This window comes from Elephas maximus, chromosome 3 (assembly GCF_024166365.1).
Source record: "Elephas maximus indicus isolate mEleMax1 chromosome 3, mEleMax1 primary haplotype, whole genome shotgun sequence".
Classification (NCBI taxonomy): domain Eukaryota; kingdom Metazoa; phylum Chordata; class Mammalia; order Proboscidea; family Elephantidae; genus Elephas; species Elephas maximus.
Genome location: NC_064821.1, coordinates 211,446,233 through 211,466,573, shown reverse-complemented (window position 1 = coordinate 211,466,573; position 20,341 = coordinate 211,446,233). Strand labels below are relative to the sequence as shown.

Genomic DNA, 20,341 nt, shown 5'->3' with positions numbered 1-20,341 from the left:
CAATAGTACCTATACCATAGGGTTGCTATGAGGATTAAATAAATATATTTAAGCACTTAGAATAAGTGCCTGGCACATGATAAATGTTATATAAATATCAGCTGTAACCAGATCTGCCTACATTTCCTGCCCTGGTTAATTAAAAAAAAAAAAAAAAATAGTACCATATTAAATTGATTACTCAAACCAAAAATGTGAGATTTATTCTAACTCCACCATATCACTACATTCCACATCAAAATGATCATTCCAAAAACCAGCAACCAAACTGATTGCTGTCCGGTTGATTTGGACTCATAGCAACCCTATAGGATAGAGTAGAACTGCCCCTTAGGGTTTCTAAGGCTGTATGTATTTACAGAAGCAGACTGCCACATCTTTCTCCTGCAGAGCAGCTGGTGGGTTCCAACCACTGACCTTTCAGTTAGCATCCAAGGGCTTTAACCACTATGCCACCGGGACTCCTTCAATCCTGTCAATTGTCTGTTCTGTTTTCTTCTCTCCATCTCTTCCATTTCTGCCTTGGACTTAACACTTATCATCTCCTTCCTAAATGACCAGTACTGGCTAGTGACTAGCCTCCCCATCTTTAGTCTTTGCCTTTTTGAAAATTCTCTATGTAGTTCCCTGGTGACTTTTCTGAATTACAAATCTGGTAATATTATTGCTCCAACCTAAAACTCTGTTTTAATAAACTCTGTATTTTATTAACTTTCTGCTCTCACAGAAAAAACAAGCAAACAGACTACAACTGAAGGCTTCTAAGATCTGCTTCTGCCTCATTCTCCAGACTCATCCTTGCCTTATCCTGGCCTATCTTTAATATATACGGTTTCTTTTCTTTTTTAAAATTTATTGTGTTTTAGGTGAAATTTTACAGTGCAAATTAATTTCTCATTCAAAAATTTACACGCAAATTATTTTGTGACATTGGTTACAATCTCAGAAAAGTTTCACCACTCTCCACCTTTCCCTTTCTACCCTGGGTTCTCCATCTCCATTCATCCAGTTTTCCTGTCCCTTCCTGCCTTCTTGTTTTTGCTTTTGGGAAGGTGTTGCAATTTGGTCTTGTATACATGATTGATTTAAGAAGCACGTTCCTCATGTCTGTTATTGTTTGTTTTATAGGCCTGTCTAATCTTTGGTTGATAGGTAGACTTTGACAATGGCTTCAGTTCTGAGTTAGCAGGGTATCCGAGGTCTGTAGTCTTGGGGGTTCCTCCAGTCTCTGTCAGACCAGTAAGTCTGGGTTTTTTTTTTTTTTTTTTGGTGAATTTGAATTTTGTTCTACGTTTTTCTCCTGCTCTGCCTGGGACCCTCTATTGTGGTCCCTGCCAGAGCAATTGATGACGGTAGCTCGGCAGCATCTTGTTCTTTTGAGTTCAGGCTGGTGGAGGCTGTGGTACATGTGGCCCCGTTAGTTCTTTGGACTAATATTTTCATTTTGTCTTTGGTTTTCTTCTTTTTCCTTTGCTCCAAACATGATGGGGCCAATAGATGTATCTTAGATGGTGCAAGCTTTGCCACTGGTATTTCAAAAACCAGCATGGTCATTCTTGGTAGACAGGTTTCAGTGGAGCTCCCAGACTAAGACAGAATAGGAAGAAGGACCTGGCAGTCTACTTCTGAAAAACTTGGCCAGTGAAAGCCTTATGAATAGCGAATAGACTCAAGCATAACAATGATTGTGAGAATGACACGGGACCGGGCAGTGTTTCATCCCATTGTCCATAGGGTTACTATGTGTTGGAATGGATCTGATGGCACCTGACAACAACAGGAAGCTTCTCTAACTTTTCCTTGACTAGGCAGTGCTGCCTTGCCCTATATTGTGTGTTGTCTTTCCCTTCAAACAAAGTTAACATGTCTGCTATTTAGTCAGTGATTTCCTCATCCCATCAGTCCCCAACGTCAGAACCATCCAAGACGGTTTTGATTTTTCTGCGAATAAACCTTTTTTTTTTGGTTTTTATAATAGTGGTCTCATACAATATTTGTCCTCTTGTCAATGACTTATTTCACTCAGCATAACGCCCTCCATATTCATCCACGTTGTGAGATGTTTCGCAGATTCATCGTTCTTTATTGTTGCATGGTATTCCATTATGTGTATGTATCATAATTTGTTTATCCATCCATTTGTGGATGGGCACTTAGGTTGTTTCCATCTTTTTGCTATTGTGAATAATGCTGCAGTGAACATGTGCGATGGCTCTTATTTCTCTAGGATATATTTCTAGGAGTGAGATTGCTGGATCATATGGTATTTCCATTTTTAGCTTTTTAAGGAGGCGCCATAACATTTTCCATAGTGGTGATACTATTTTACATTCCCACCAGCAGTGTATAAGAGTTCCAATCTGCCTGAAACCTCTCCAACATTTCTTTCTTTCTTTTTTGATTAATGCTGGTAATGTCAGGGTGAGATGGTATCTCATAGCTTTGATTTGTATTTCTGTAATGGCTAATGATCGTGAGCATATCCTCATGTTTCTTTTAGCCTCCTGAATGTCTTCTTTGGTGAAGTGCCTGTCCACATCCTTTGCCCGTTTCTTAATTGGATTATTTGTCTTTTTGTTTTGAGGTGTTACAGTGTCTCATAGATTTTAGAGATTAGACCCCTGTCAGATATATTGTAGCCAAAATTTTTTTTTCCCCAGTCTGTAAGTTCTCCTTTTACTCTTTTGATGAAGTCTTTTGATAAGCATAAGTGTTTAATTTTTAGGAGCTCTCAGTTATCTAGTTTACCTTCTGGTGTTTGTGCATAATTAGTTATGGTTCGTATTCAATTTATGCCATATATTAGGGCCCCTAGCATTTTCCTTATGCTTTCTTCTATGATCTTTATTGTTTTAGGTTTTATAGTTAGGTTTTTGATCCATTTTGAATTAGTTTTTCTGTATGGTGTGAGATATGGGTCCAGTTTCTTTTTTTTTTTACAGATAGACATCCAGTTTTGCCAGCACCATTTGTTAAAGAGACTGTCTTTTCCCCGTTTAACTGGCTTTGGGCCTTTGTCAAACATCAGCTGATCGATGGATTTATGCCTGGGTTCTCAATACTGTTCCATTGGTACTGTGTGTCTGTTGTACCAGTACCAGGCTGTTTTTGACTACCGTGGCCGCAGAGTAGGTTCTGAGATCAAGGTAGTATGGGGCCTCCAACTCTGTTCTTTTTCAGTAATGCTTTACTTATCTGGGGCCTCTTTCCTTTCTATCTATAGTTAGTGAGTAGTTTTTCCATCTCGTTAAAGAATGAAGTTGGTATTTGGATCAGGATTGTGTTCTATCTATAGATCGCTTTTGGTAGAGTTGACATTTTCACAATGTTGATTCTTTCTATCCATGAGCATATCTGTTTTTCAGTTTATATAGATCTCTTTTGTTTTCTTGCAGTAGTGTTTTGTAGTTTTCTTCGTATAGGTCTTTTATGTCCCTGGTCAGATTTATTCCTATGCATTTTATTTTTTTAGGGGAGATTATAAATGGTTGTCATTTTCTTGATTTCCTTTTCGAAGCCGTCTTTGCTGAGCCAGGACCTTTTTGTTGTTGGAAGTTTTTCTTTATTACCTCTTCAGTCTCTTCTTTTGTTATGGGTCTGTTCAGATTTTCTATCTCAATTTGTATTGGTATAGGTAGGTAGTGCATTTCTCGAAATTTGTCTGGTTCCTCTAGGTTCTCAAATTTGTTGTAGTGCAATTTTTGATAATCTGTTATGATCCTTTTTATTTCAGTTGGGTCTGTGGTAATGTCCCCTATCTCATTTCTTATTTGGGTTGTTTGCGTCCTCTCCTGTTTTTCTTTTGTCGGTTTGGCCAGTGGTCGGTCGATTTTGTTGATGTTTTCAAAGAATCAACTTTTAGTCTTGTTGATGCTATTTTGTTGTTGTTCTCTATTTCATTTATTTCTACTCTCATCTTTAACATTTTATGTCTTCTGGTGGCTGTGGGCTTCTTTTGCTGTACTCTTTCCATTTGTTCTAACATTTGATATTGGCCCGTTGTTCTTTTTTGATGTGTGAGTTTATTGCTGTAAATTGATAACCTCTGAGCACTGCTTTTGATGTGTCCCAAAGGTTTTGGTATGATGTGTTTTTATTCTCATTTGATTCTAGGAATTTTTTGATTCCCTCTTTGATTTCTTTTATTACCCAATTGTTTTTAAGCAAGGTGTCATTTAGTTTCCATATATTTGTTTTTTTTTCCCTTGCCATTCCTTTTATTGATTTCTGCTTTTATAGTGTTGTGATCAGAGAAAATGCTTTGCAGTATTTTGATGTTCTGAGTTTTATTGAGGGTTTCTTTGTGGCCTAAAATGTGGTCTGTTCTGGAGAATGTCCTATGTGCATTGGAAAAGAATGTATACTTTGCTTCTGTTGGGTGGGGTGTTCTATATATGTCTATGAGGTCTAGTTGGTTGATTTTTGCTTTTAGATTTTTTGTACCATTGTTGAGTTTCTTCCTAGATGTTCTGCCCTTTACTGAGAGTGGTGTGTTGACATCTCCTACTATTCTTGTGGAACTATTTCTCTTTTCAGTGCTGTTAGAGTTTGCTTTATGTACTTTGGAGCTCTGTCTTTGGGTGTATAGATACTTATTAAGGTTATGTCTTCTTGGTGGATTGTCCCTTTAATCATTATATAATGTCCTCCTTTGTCTTTTATGGATTTTGCCTTAAAGTTTATTCTGTCTGAGATTAGTATTGCTATTCCTGCCCTTTTTTGGTTACTGCTTGTTTGATATTTATTTTTCCATCCTTTGATTTTTAATATATTCATGTCTTTGTGTGTAAGGTGTGTCCCTTATAGACAGCATATATATGGGTCTTGGTTTTTTATCAATTCTGTTGTTCTCTCTCTCTTTACATGTGCATTTAAGCCATTTACATTTAATATGATTATCGATAAGTACGAGTTTATTGCTGTCATATTGTTGTGCCTTTTTTTGTGGTGCCGACTTTTTCTTTGTTCCTGTTATATTTCTTATATTCTTATGTTCTTCTTATATTCCTGAGTTCCTTTTGTTTGTGGCTTTTGTTTTTTTTTTCATTATTATAGATTTTGTGTGTACTGAGACTTTATACTTTTGTTCTTTTTTATTCTGATGAGTAGGTTTGTTAATTTTCTTTGTGGTTACCTTGAAATTTACCCTTATCTTCCTTAGTTTGAACCTGTCTTTTATTACTTGATATCATCTTGATTTCCTCTGCATTTGGAAGTTCTATACCTGCACTGTTTATTCTCTGTATTATTGTTTTGGTGTTGTCATTTACAGATCGATATCTCTGTTTCCCTGTTTTAAGTGTTATAACTTTGTTTTATTATTGAGAATTTTTTTTTTTTAATTTTTTTACATAGGTTGGTATCTGTCTGATGCTGTCTTGTGCCCTAGATTCTAGCTGTTGTCTGATACTATTGGTTCTCTAACCGAAGGACTCCCTTAAATATTTCTTGTAAGTTTGGTTTGGTTTGTACAAATTCTCTTAATTTCTGTTTTTCTGGAAATGTCCTAATTTCCCCATCATATTTGACAGAGAGTTTTGCAGGATATATTGTTATTGGTTGACAGTTTTGTTCTTTCAAGGTTTTATATATGTCATCCCATTGCCTTCTTACCTACATAGTTTTTGCTGAGTAATCAGAGCTTAGTATCATTGTTTTCCCTTTGTGAGTTTTGTTTTTTCTTGAGCTCCTCTCAGGATTCTTTGTCTTTTGTTTTGGGAAGTGTGATTATGATATGCCTCGGTGACTTTCTTGGGGTCTGTCCTATATGGGGTTCTTTGAGCTTCTTGCATGGTGTGTTTTCATCTTTCATGATGTTTGGGAAGTTTTCTGCCAACAGATCTTCCACAATCTTCTCAGTGTTTTCCATTTTCTCCCCCTATTCTGAACTTCCAATCGTGCATAAATTTTTGCTCTTGACTGTGCCCCACATAATTCATACTGTTTCTTCGTTTTCTTCTGTGATTTTCCCTCAAATGAAATGGTGGCCATGGATTTGTCTTCAGTCTCACTGATTCTGTATTCTGTTGTTTCAAATTTGCTCCTAAAACTTTCTGCTGAGTTGTCCATCTTTGAAATTTTGTTGTTTATATTTCGGATTTCTAGTTGCTGTTAGTTTATGCAGTTTCTTAATGTTCTATGCTATCTAGGTCTTTTATGTCTTAACACATCCTGATCCTCTGTGGAATGCCACTTACCTCATGGCTCTTCTCTGAAGTTGTTTCTGATCGGTCCCCCAACCAGAACTGATTATTCTTTGCTCTGTTCCAATACTACACCTTGTGCAGAGCTTAACCGTAATACCTGCCATGCTTATTGTGATCATTTGAATGTCTTTCGCCTCCTAGACTGACCCTATTTATCTTTGAATGAATTTGTACAGGAGTTATATACAAAGAGAGACTGTGAGTTATGGCTTACCTCTTCGGTGAACGGCAGACAAAAACCCAAAAAACCAAACCTGTTGCTGTCAAGTTGATTCCGACTCATAGTGATCCTATAGTTCAGAGTAGAACTGCCCCATAGAGTTTCCAACGAGCGCCTGGTGGATTTGAACTGCTGATCATATGGTTAGCAGCTGTAGCACTTAACCACTACGTCACCAGGGTTTCCCAGTGGCGGAGAGTAAACATTTATTTGTTGAACAATTATTTGGTTAATGATCATTTACATCTACCTATCCTTGAGCATGGTATGTTTTTCCATTTATGTAGGCCTGTTTTGTTTTCTTAAACCCAGAACCCAGTGCCATGAGTCAATTCAGACTCATAGCGACCCTAGAGGACAGAGTAGAACTGCCCCATAGAGTTTCTAAGGAGCCCCTGGTGGACTCGAACTGCCAACCCTTTGGTTCGAAGCTATAGCACTTAACCACTACACCACCAGGGTTTCCTTAGTTTTCTTGCAGTAGTGTTTTGTAGTTTTCTTTGTATAAGTCTTTTACATCCCTGGTTTGATGTATTCCTAATTATTTTATTTTTTAGAGGCTATTATAAATGGTATTATAATATATAATATATAATGGTATTATAAATGGTATTGCTTTACTGATTTCCTTTTCCTAGTTCTCTTCATTTGAGTATAGAAATCCAACTTATATTTGTATGTTTATCTTATATCCTGCTACTCTGGTGAATCTTTCTATTAGTTCCAGTAGTTTTCTTGCGGAATCTTTGGGGTTCTCTAGGTATAGTATCATATCATCCATGAATAGGAGTAGTTTTACTTCTTCCTTTCCAATTTGGATATCCTTTATTTCTTTTTCTTACCTTATTGCTCTAGCTGGGATTTCCAGCACAATGTTAAATAGGAGTGGTGATAAAAGGCATTCCTGTCTTGTTCCTCTTCTTGGGGTGGGGGGGGGTAGTCATTTATATCTATATTGAAGAAAACCATCTATGTAATTATTCATTGCTAAGAGCAAAAATTCCTTTTGTTTCAGGCAATATGACAAATTTACTTCTCTTTTTCAGGCTTTAAGAGGTCAATAATTTCCTAGTGGAGCAATAATAATGTTTCTTGGTACTAAGTTTTAGAAGTGCCAATGAGAAATTATATCAAGGTGTTTCTTAGACTATGATACTGGAATTATTCTCTCCTTTTTTCTCCAGGTGTCAAGAATCTATGAAAAAGCATTGACTTATTGCCTGAAGACCAGCTGCTAAGACTGTGTAGATTAATGCTTTTGTAAGGTGTATTGAGAGAGAAGAAAGGCATTTGAATTGTAGCTGCTATATGACATGGAGAAAGAAGCACTCTGTGTGCCATTTAATCTGTACAGTCCAACCGTAATAAGGCATTCACACAGTACAGCCTAGTAAATCCATAATGTTTAGTCTTCAGGGTAATTTTTTCACTCTTTGCCTTGATTAAAGGTCCATTTTTGAGAAAAATGGTATGCAGATTTTCTTATATTTATGTATTAGACTATAAATAAAAAACATAGAGTTTAAATTCAAAGTAATACTAAAGGCACATTCATTATTTTTCTAGCATTAATTTAGCAAGTAATTTTTCCACATATGATGTGCTTTATGAGAAAAAACCAATCACCGATTGTACCGAAAATAATTAAATTCAAATGGAGGATTGCACTCAATGCAAACTGCACTCAGTATATATTTAGATACATTCAAAACATCATTCAAAATTGTTTGTGACAGTTGCTGGCTGCCATTTGAAGCAGGAGTAAGGAACTGGGCCTTCCAACCCTTGTAGCTGCTTAACGCCAAGGGCACACACAGTTTAGGAGGGTTCTGAGGCTCCTCATCTCCAGATTCCATTCTTGAAATGTTAAGGTAATATGTGTAGGGACTTAATAAGAGAATACCACGTTGTGGCTATATTGCAGCAATAATAAAAATAATAATTATTATTTTTTCTTTGATGCTTAGGTATTTTAAACTACTGCCATATGTAGCATCTTATTTGATCTATACAACAGTATGGGTCATAGTTAGGATTACCTCAGTTTAAGTAGTAAAAGAAATGGAGGCCCATTCAGTGGTAGAGCTAGGATTCAAAGAAGAGTCTTCTGACTCTCATTCAGGACTCATCCCTTAGCTCACACAGCTGGAGTATGTTGGGCATATGGTTTTTATTTTGCTGGAGTATCAGAGTGAGGTGTATTTTCAAAATGCTAGATTAACTGCTCATTCATCAGAAGAGAGAAATGACTTTGTAGTGATTTGTTGCATGTCAGTGACTTTTGTGAAGTCAGGAGAGATTTCCAAATAGCCAGATTTGGTTCCAGAATCTTTAGGCTTTTGGTGAAGAGGTATGTGTTGGAAGTAGGACAGGTAATAAGAAGGGGTTGGATATCCGAGCCCATTTATGGTTGTTGTTGTTAGGTGCCGTTGAGTTGGTTCCGACTCATAGCAACCCCATGCACAACAGAATGAAACACTGTCTGTTTCTGAGCCATCCTTACAATCATTGTTATGCTTGAGCTCATTGTTGCAGCCACTGTGTCAGTCCACCTCGTTGAGGGTCTTCCTCTTTTCCACTGACCCTGTACTTTGCTAAGCATGATGTCTCTCTCCAGGGACTGATCCCGCCTGACAACACGTACAAAGTATGTAAGACGCAGCCTCGCCATCCTTGCTTCTAGGGAGCATCCTGGTCGTACTTCTAAGATTTGTTCATTCTTTTGGCAGTCCATCGTATATTTGATATTCTTCACCAACACTGTAATTCAAAGGTGTCAATTCTTCTTCGGTCTTCCTTGTTCATTGTCCAGCTTTCATATGCATATGATGCGATTGAAAATACTGTGGCTTGGGTAAGGGGCACCTTAGTCTTGAAGGTGACATCTTTTCTCTTCAACACTTTAAAGAGGTCCTTTGCAGCAGATTTACCCAGTGCAATGCATCTTTTGATTTCTTGACTGCTGCTTCCATGGCTGTTGATTGTGGATCCAAGTAAAATGAAATCCTTGACAACTTCAATCTTTTCTCCATTTATCATGATGTTGCTCATTGGTCCAGTTGTGAGGATTTTTGTTTTCTTTATGTTGAGGTGTATTCCATACTGAAGGCTGTGGTCTTTGATCTTCATTAGTAAGTGCTTCAAGTCCTCTTCACTTTCAGCAAGAGAGGTTGTGTCATCTGCATATTGCAGGTTGTTAATGAGTCTTCCTCCAATCCTGATGCCCCGTTCTTCTTCATATAGTCCAGCTTCTCCGAATATTTGCTCAGCATACAGATTAATAGATATGGTGAAAGAATGCAACCCTGACGCACACCTTTCCTGACTTGAAACCAATCAGTATCCCCTTGTTCTGTCTGAACAACTGCCTCTCGATCTATGTAAAGGTTCCTCATGAGCACAATTAAGTGTTCTGGAATTCCCATTCTTTGCAATGTTCTCCATAATTTGTTATGATCCACACAGTCGAATGCCTTTGCATAGTCAATAAAACAGAGGTAAACATCCTTCTGGTATTCTCTGCTTTCAGCCAGGATCCATCTGACATCAGCAATGATATCTCTGGTTCCACGTCCTCTTCTGAAACCGGTCTGAATTTCTGGCAGTTCCCTATCGATATACTGCTGTAGCCATTTTTGAATGATCTTCAGCAAAATTTTGCTTGCATGTGATATTAATGATATTGTTCTATAATTTCCACATTTGGTTGGATCCCCTTTCTTGGGAATAGGCATAAATATGGATCTCTTCCAGTCAGTTGGCCAGGAAGCTGTCTTCCATATTTCTTGGCATAGACGAGTGAGCACCTCCAGCGTTGCATCTGTTTGTTGAAACATCTCAATTGATATTGCATCAATTCCTGGAGCCTTGTTTTTCCACCAATGCCTTCAGAGCAGCTTGAACTTCTTCCTTCAGTACCATCGGTTCCTGATCATATGCCACCTCTTGAAATGGTTGAACATCAACTAATTCTTTTTGGTATGATGACTCTGTATATTCCTTCCATCTTCTTTTGGTGCTTCCTGCATCGTTTAATATTTTCCCCATGGAATCCTTCACTATTGCAACTCGAGGCTTGAATATCTGAATCCTAATGTAAACTTCTGTTTGCTTAATAAAAAAGTAGAGAAAAATGTTTGATGTATTTGTGGGCTTACTTTTCAGCTCAACACATGATAATTATTTGCTGTTTAAAGTTCTGAATACATCCCATTTTGCTTTAATAATGTTCAAAGGGATTGTTAGGACACCTACCTTAAATATGTGGGCAGAAGCTTGAGTCAAAACAGGTTCAAGCATGAAAGTGGTGAGGAACTAAACTTTCTTCCTTCTTTTCTGTTCTTTTTCTTTTATTTTTGAAGAGATTTTCAATTAAATGACATCATTCAGCCATTTAAGACTGTCTAGCACTCTTTGGCATGGCTATATCCTAAAACCTTGGCTATGGTCCTCACAGCTCTAACAGATTCCCTGCAACTTTTTACCGTGGAGTTTTGTTGTTCCCTTTGTCTCTTGTGATTCTCGCATTTATCTCTGTTTTGGTTGTAGGCACAAGTAAGTGCTCTGCTCGTTTTCATTAAATTTTTAATAATTATTGATATCACCCCAATAGCAAATATTCTACTATAGTCCGTGGAGAATATTCAAATTGTTAAATTATATACACACACACACACACACACACACACATATACACGTATATATATTTATTTATATTCGTTGTTGTTAGTTGCTGTTGAGTCGATTCTGACTCGTGGTGATCCCATGTGGGCAGAATAGAACTGCTCCATAGCGTTTTCAAGACTGTGACCTTTTGGAAGCAGATTGCCAGACCTGTCTCCTGAGGAGCTAGCTGCTGGGTAGGTTCAAAACATCAGCCTTATTATGGCTGGTAGTTGAGCACGTAACCATTTGTGCCACCCAGGGAATTATATAGATTAGATATAGATATAGGTATAGATATGGATATGGATATAGATATAGTTAAGATACCTATGTAAGGAGAGTAATATCAGTCTCTGTCTTTTCTGTTCTCCAGGGTAGTTTACCTGCTCCCTTCTCTAACGGGGAGCCCTGGTGGCATAGTGGTTAAGAGCTCAGCTGCTAACCAAAGGTTGGCAGTATGAATCTACCAGCTGCTCCTTGGAAACCCTATGGGGCAGCCATATCTGTCCTAGAGGGTCACTATAGGTTAGAATCTGTTTGACAGCAATGAGGCTTTTTTTTCTTCCTCTCTAATGGTTTTTTATTTGTGTGTGTGTCCTTATATTCCCATTAGATTTCAAACTTCTGGTGCCTACAGCTTCTACCTAACACATTGTATACCACATTGTCTATCTAGTGTGAAGCCGTGCCGGCCGCATCTCCATATCACATTTTAGTTTCTCAGTGAGTCTTTTCCGCCCTGTAGGGTTTCCAAGGAGTGGCTGGTGGATTCGAACAACTGACCTTTTAGTTAGCAGCTGAGCTCTTAAACACTGTGCCACCAGGGGTGGCTCCAGAATGACTAAATAGTATTATTTATATCAGGTGGTATTTTTTTAGAGCTAATGTAAGTCTGTAATTTCACTGCTTTTTATTTTAGTCTCATATACTGACTTTTTAAATGATCTGTAGCACTTCCAATTAAGGAGTAAAGTCATTGACTTACTTAAGAGGCTGTTTAGTATTATTTCTGCCGTCATAGAATATACACTAAACCCCTTGCTGACAAGTTGATTCCGACTCATAGTGACACTGGAACTTGCAAAATACGGAAGCTGTAGTAGGGGAATATTGCTTACGTTATGCCTATAACTCTGAATTCTAAAATATCAGTGCAACTAAAGGCTTGGATTTTGTAGATTCCTGCTGGCCTTTGTCTATTTATTAAGCTGTTTATTGAAAATCTTCCTGTATTGAAGTTCTGTCCTGCCAGGTTTCCTAGAAAACTTGTAGTTATTGCCCACTGAATCATTGACTAACGTATCATGACTTCAGGCTGGTGATCTCAAACGTTGGTGAGCGGCAGAATTCTGGGGAAGTTGTTAAGAGTACAGGTGTTGCACACCTCCCCAGAACCTCTGAGTTCACATGGGTCCTGGATGTCTGAGGCTATTTTAACACTTTCTGGTGGTCCTGGGACCACTCTCTGAGAAACACTGCAGTTGAGTCAAAAAAACACTCTGAATGGAATGCAGTGATTTTTTAAATGATAATTCTTCTGAAAGTTGTGAGGTATTCTGAATGCTCTTAAAACTTGTGTTATAAGCATGAATTCTTCTTTGATATTGCAGAATCAGTAATGGTTTATGTGGCATTGCAGATGTAATTATATAATACTTTCTTTACTGCAGTTTTACTGGTCTAGTGTATATTAACATGCCATTTTCAGATGTTTATTTATCAAAAATTCCCATTTATCAAGAATGAGAACAAACATAAAACTTAAGTTGTAATTTTTTTTCCTGCTGTTAATTACTAGAGACACAATATTTACCTCTATTTGATACTGTATTTTACGTAACCGAACCAAACCGAACCCCGTGCCGTCGAGTCGATTCCGACTCATAGCAACCCTATAGGACAGAGTAGAACTGCCCCATAGAGTTTCCAAGGAGTGCCTGGTGGATTCGAACTGCTGACCCTCTGGTTAGCAGCCATAGCATTTAACCACTACACCACCAGGGCTTCCATATTTTATGTAGGAGTGGTTTTTTGGAGAAAATTTCCAGAATATTAAAAGATATAATGTACCTTTTCCAACGGTCAATATTAGAAGGTGCTAATACCGATCTGGAAGCAGGACAGAGTACTGGATTGTTTAATCATGAAAAAGTTTAAGGATTAATTTCAGTATTAAGTGTTTTTACTAATTTTATTAATTCTGATTCTCTGAAAATCAATAATGAATTGGTAACACATAGAAATTTAGTGCAAACTTATTAAATTTAGCTAAATGATTGAGCGATATACTCCAGTGTGGTCATTATAAGTCATGGACATGGCTTCATATTCAATATAAAGACCTCTTACCCTTTTTAAATTTACCAAATCTTCTTTTATAAAATGGGTCTAGCATTATTTAGATGAGTAATGCACTGAAAGTTTGAGAATTATGAGAATAACTGTGGAACTTGACATAAATTTATAGATGGTCAGAATTCCTTAATACCTTAATCTGTTATTTCTTATTTTTTTTATTTAGGGATTTTCTTCCTCGAGGATCAGGCATCGTAACGAGACGGCCTCTTGTGCTGCAGCTTGTTACTTCCAAAGCAGGTATGAATGAAGAGCCTTACTGCATGGACGGACACAGCCCCTGGCGCCTGTCGCCTCCCTTCCTGGATGCTGGCTTGTAGCGACAGAAATGTCTTTGTGATCACGCTCTACTTTGGGCAGCTGCCTGCATTTCTCTCCAGAATGCACACTTCTTCGTTGCTTTTTTAGTTACTTCAATCACATTGAGAGGAAAGATTCCCGTGAATATAGATTGTTTTTAGCACCTCCTATTTTTTTCCTGACTAGAAAAGTAATATTTTCTCATTTTAATCCTTTTGTATAATTTTACAGTACAGCATAACTACAAATAACTCTTTGATAGACTTCTTTCTTGTATGCATGTGTGTGTTTGGGGTATTTTTTTAAATAAGAAAGTTCAAAATCTATCTTATATATGTATGTAAACAGGTACATGTATATGTGTGTCTATGTATGTATACATATGTGTATGTGTCTGTGTATGTATACATATACATCTATATGTGTGTCTGTGTATGTATACATATACATCTATATGTGTGTCTGTGTATGTATACATATACATCTATATGTGTGTCTGTGTATGTATACATATACATGTATGTGTGTCTATGTATGTATACATATGTATATGTACATCTATGTATGTATTCATATACACGTATATGTGAGTCTATGTATGTATACATACACACGTATGTGTGTCTATGTATGTACACATACACACATGTGCATCTATGTATGTAACATATACACATGTGTGTCTATGTATGTACACATACATGCATATGTGCATCTATGTATGTACACATATACACGCATATGTGCGTCTATGTACACATATACGTGCATATGTGCGTCTATGTATACATATACACGTATATGTGCGTCTTTGTTATGCATACATATACGTGTATATGTGTGTCTATCTCTGTCTCTGTCTCTACACCGAATGTGCTGGGCTTGCTCCATTTAACACCCTGAGAATTTGACAGGCCAATGGTGCCTTGTTTTAATTTTATTTCTTACAGTTGGTGATGTAGATTTTTTCATGTTTATTTGCCATTTGTATTTCTTCTTTTGTGAATTGTCTATTTCTGTCTTTGCCCATTTCCTTTTGAGGATTTTATTACTTTTCCTATCAATTTCTTTGAATGCTTAAGATTAAGCACTTATCAAGATCATGCCTCATTAATTGCAAATATCTTAATCAATTTTTACTTTAAAGAATCTCTGCTGAGTTTGATCAAAAGTAATGGGCTCAAGTGCTGTTACTCGGATAAGAAATGAATTACTTACAGATCTACACTGCTCCAGGCACTAATCCAGGCTCTGGGGATACAGCAGTGACTGTGATCCAGACCCAGCCCTTTGTGCTTCACAGTCTGGTGCTACCATTTTCAGTGTGTGGAGATTTCCCTCATCACGGTTGTGAAATATGTATGTTTAAATTTAAAGGAAAGATATTTAGCACAATTTTCTTCCTTTTCATACATTTACCCCCTACATTTAGTTATTTACTTTATCAGAATTTTAAAAAATGTATGTATGCCAAGGCTCCAAAAAATTTTACTCCAAACATTCTCCTTTATCTACTCCAAACATTGCCTTAACTACCAACTCTGAATATCTTTTCTATTCTGTTGTGCCAATATGATAGCATTTTACTTTACTGACTTTATAATTTGCTGTAAAGGAGCCCTGGTGAATCAGTGGTTAAGTGCTTGGCTGCTAACTAAAAGGTTGGTCAGCTGCCCTGCAGGAGAAAGATGTGGCCGTCTGTTTCCATAAAGATTACAGCCTTGGAAGCCCTGCTGGGCGGTTCTACCCTGTCCTATAGGGTTGCAATGAGTTGGAATTGACTTGATGGCAATGGGTTTATAATTTGCTTTAATATCTATCTGTCAGGTCTAGAGCCCTCCCCCCATTACTTATTTTTATTCAGGGGCTGTTTTCTATTTGTGTGGCAAATTTTAGATTAATTTTGTAAAGACGAACGATTGCTACTAGAAACATTTTAAACCTGTAGATTCACTAGGGAAGAATTGTTGCCTTTAAACTACCCATTCTTCTTTTCAATCCAGGGGTTATGCTATATCCTTTGATTTGCTCAAATTTTCTTAGTAAAATTTTTGATGGTCTTCATATAGCCTCCACACATTTCTAGCTTAGAGTATTCATATGTGTGTTTTGTTGTTCTTGTGGTTTGAGTGGGATTTTTTCCATTAATTTTTCTAACTCCTCATTGCTGATCTGTGGGAACATTATCAGTATTTTAAGGAGCCCTGGTGGCACAGTGGTTAAGTGCTCAGCTGCTAACCAAAAGGTCAGTAGTTTGAACCTACCAGTGACAGTCTGCTTCCATAAAGATTACAGCCTTGGAAACCCTGTGAGGCAGTTCTACCCCGTCCTGTAGAGTTTCTATGAGTTGGAATTGACTCGACTGCGCACAACAACGTTGATATTTTAATTTTTACTTTTTAATTAGCTATCCTACTCTAGTTTTGAGAGTTTAAAATATTTTTAATTGATTCTCTCGGGCGTTTCAGTTATAGAGCCATTTCATCTGCATATCTTAATTTATTTAACAAATTCTTAGCATGGAAACACTGGGATGGCTGAGAAGGGAGGCTTATTGACCAGAATATTAAGAACCTTCTTTGCAGTGGAGACCTTTTGGTGGGTTCTGACATGGGAAAAATATTCTTATACACTGAGCTCATTCAAGAAGGTACATCACATGCTTTTCCTCATACCTCTTGTCTCCAGTGACCCAACCTTGCCCTTTCTAAGCCTCTGACCCTTCTTTCATCACTTCCCATTAATTACTGAGGATCGTACCTCATGTTTTGCCTCTCCTTTCAAGCAAAGTAGGCAAGAAATTCTTACTTTAGGGAGAATGTCCATTCACTGTAGCCCTTCAGATGCTCGTGAATGGGGGCTTTTACATTGCAGCAGTCTACTCCAGCTGGTGCCAGCTGAGAACCAGGCTCAATTATTTTCATTGAAAATAAGCTAGTCATGTGGAAATCCCACATGACCGTAGGCTTGAGTTGATGGAGGGCTAACAAAATGGCAGGAAGAAGTAAGCCAGGATGTGTGTCAGCTGCTCATGCAATTTGTTTGTTCCTTTAGTACCTAATTGGAATCAATCCCATATATACAAATTTTTCTTGATTGATTTATTAATTTAGCAAATATTTATTAAGTGATTAGTATGTGCCAGGTAACAATCCCCATCATCATGGAGCCTACAGCCTAGTTGGGGAGAGACGAACAACAAGCAAAACACATAAGCCAAAGAAACACATAGAATGTTAGCTGATAATAAATTCTGTAAAGAAAATAAAGTTTTATAAAGTTCTGTAAAAAAGTAAGCAGGCTCAGGGGAATAGGGTAGGCCAGGGTGGGGCAAGCTTGCTATTGTACACAGGGTGGCAGAGAATGCCTGTCTGAAGAGGTGATAATTGGGATTCCTGAAGAAAATGAACAGTCTAGCCGTGATGGTATCTGTAAATGAGGAGGTTCTAAGGTAGCAGCTGCTGTGTGTTAGACATTTATCAAGGAGGCCAGTGGGACTGGAGATGGAGGGAGGAAAGGAGGGGTAGTCGGAGATGGGTAAAGACCCAATATGATGGCAAGAAAAAAGAGCCTGACTGCGTAGGGTCTTGTGGGCCCAGGAACCTTGAAACCAAACAAGATAGGAGGATTAGAGCTTTAAAGTAGGAGCCACTGAATGGAAGAGAGAGAAAAGGAGAAAGTGACTGAGGGATTGGAGAGCAAGAAAGAAATTAGCTTTCCACATGGGGGTAACGGGGGAATACGTCTTCTACTGCAACCAAATGGAAAGAGGAGAATGTGGGGGAAGCTGCAGGTAAGTCGGTACTGTCAGAGGGTTGAGGGATGCCTCCTGTGAGGAGGAAGTAGGAGACAGTGTGTTTGCTGATCGTGACCATTTGTCTTCTCATTTCTATTAGTTGTGTCTTTCATTTCTCTTTGGTGTCTTATCACATTGGTCAGGACTTTCAAAACAATGTTCAGTAGCTACCCTTCTTTTGTTCTTATGATGAAAATGCCTCTTGTATTAAACTATGTGTATAATGTTTACTATTTGTTTATCCTGGCAAATAGATATTTTAACCTCAGGTTTTAAATGATTTTAAAGCCTCATAAGTAAGGTATGGGATTTTATTGAGTGCCATTTTGGTGTTTATTGAGATGATCATTTAAAAAAGTTCTTTGATCTGTTTACCTTTGCATTTATAGATTTCTTATTTAAGTTTCCTTGTATTGTTAAGATATACTTGATTATAGTAACTTATTCCTTTAATGTACTTCTGAAGTAATTCCACTAGTTTTAGTTATTTACATATTTTATCTATCTGTCTGTTTATCTATCATTCTCAAGTTATTATATCAAAGCCACACTAAAAAATAAAAACGAAACCCATTGCTGTTGAGTTGATTCCAGCTCATAGTGACCCTATAGGACAGAGTAGAACTGTCCCCATGGGGTTTCCAAGGAGTGGCTGGTGGATTTGAACTGACAACCTTTTGATTAGCAGCCAATCTGTTAACCACTACACCACCAGGGTTCCAAAGCTACACTAGTCAGCGTAAAATAAATTGAGTAGCTCTCTTGCTGTCTTTGGACTTTGTTCTATTGGCTTTGCATCTCTTAAAGATGTTTTAGTTTCTGTTTCTAATTAAGGAGAGCTGCTAGCCTTGTGCTTTACAAAGGGTTATTCCTGAGGCTGGACTTCACAGAGCAGCCCTGGGCAGTAAGAGCCTGGGCAAGGTAAGAGCTGGGGCCGTGGTTGCCCCAGAGTCAGAGGCGGGGGATGTTAGGGCGCATTGGGAATAGCTAAATGTTCTAATGCAAAGATTTTCCTGTATTTTCTCCAGATAATCTCTTATAAGGATTGGTAGCCCCAGGACATGTACCATGTAGAAAACCATAATAATAACTACCATTTTTGAGCATTACTTATGCATTAGCAGGGTGCACTTTGCAGGTATTTTCACTTAATCCTTACAAGAGCCTTCTGAGATAGATAGTGTAAATCCCATTTTAGAAAGAAAGCCTCAGCGAGGTTATGCAGTTTGTTCAAGGCTGCACTGTTGGTAGGGCAGGGATTGTTACCTGTAACTGTCTGAGGCTGTAACCTGTTAATACTGCATTTTTAAAATAGGAAATTTCTGCTGCTTACTTTTATATTTGCAGGGCACACTTTATCTTTTATGGGGTATGTTCTATGAAAGAAACATAAACATGATGAAGAGGAAATTGTTTGGCTAATTCATAGGTAACCATCTTATCCCAACGTTGTGTCCATTCAGTAATACGTAACTGTTGTTCTCCATCTACCGCTGTACTGGTTGCGAAACCACACCAAGAAAGTAGTCACCAGCCCTAAGCCTTACTCCGTGTAATGTACTTTAGAACAGTTACTGCTTCTCACGGAAAAGCGTTCCAGGAGATCACACAGCAGTGAGGAAGGTGAAGAGTTTATTACCACTGCTTAATTAAGAAGGGTGAATATTACTATAAGGGTTAGGACTGTGGCGATCTGGGTTCAGAGAGAAGCGTTTATGAGGACAAGGACTGGACAAAGGAAGGGATGAGGTGCTGGATGAGGACTGCAGTGATCTAGAGCAGGAGAGGGCCTTTATAAGACAGAAGGGCAGTTTTCAGGTGCCTTGTGGGCCTCCCCTGTGCGGTGCTGAAACCTGCTGTAATGGCTCCCGAGAGCCGATTCTGCACACCTCTTCCCAGCTCCGTGTTCAGTGACATCATGGTGGAACTTAAAATTGGTCGTGGTGGGGATGTTTACACTGTGGACATTGGCTAACCCTACAGCCAGGGCTCCTTCCCCCCTCCATCCCCCAGGGAGTCAGTTGTTACACATTTACCAGCACACTACTGGTGTCTCCTCAGTACCTGATCTCAGACTCTTTACTGGCTAAATGATGTGCCAACTGAGAAGGCAAATGTGTCTGAGTGTAACTGTCTGATGAACTGCTGAATACATTTCAGCATATCAAAAGTGTCACTGTTTTACAAAATGATCCATTTGAAATTTGATATGCCCCCTGAAGGAGGTTTTTTTTTTTTTTTTTTTTTTTGAGATATCAGACTCTCAGTCGCTCTTAACATTCAAGGTTACCGTTAAGGACTTGACAAAGTAGAGCCTGTTGGTCATGGTTAAAGACAAATGGCTTGCCTCTTGGAAAAGCTTTCTGTGTTAAAACATTTTTCTGAATGGTACGGTAGTGCCTCAATGTGCTTTACTTCAATAATATTAGTGTAAGGAAGGAAGATGTTAAGATCAAATATCACAAAATGAATAAATTAGGGGTCATTCAAATTATAGAAGTGTTCTTTCTTTTGTGAAAGATTTCCTCGCCAGCTTCCTCCATTCATGCATGTCAGGTATATCGTTAATTCATCAAAATTTGATTTACCACCTTTTCAATGCATTTGAACGTACAATATAAAATCTATCCATTTTAAAAATTGTATATGACTTTTAATTTATTAAAATTCATTGCCATTGAGTTGATTCTGACTCATAGTGACAACATGTGTTATAGAGTAGTACCGCTCCACGGGGTTATAGTCTTTTCAGAAGCAGATTGCCAAACCTTTCTTCCGCCGCCCTGCTGGGTGGGTTTG

General features: G+C 38.0%; 1 protein-coding gene across 8 annotated transcripts in view; it reads left to right on the top strand.

Moving 5' to 3' along the window:
- Nucleotides 1-20,341, top strand: part of DNM3 (dynamin 3) — a 735,481-nt gene that overhangs the window by 100,718 nt on the left and 614,422 nt on the right. For all 8 annotated transcript variants that reach the window (XR_007516879.1, XM_049881209.1, XM_049881210.1 and 5 more), the window contains exon 2: nucleotides 13,613-13,686. Coding sequence is in view for 7 of the 8 variants with exons in the window: in XM_049881209.1 (XP_049737166.1) it covers nucleotides 13,613-13,686 (74 nt within the window). In the remaining variant the exon portion in view is untranslated. The remainder of the gene's footprint in view (nucleotides 1-13,612; nucleotides 13,687-20,341) is intronic.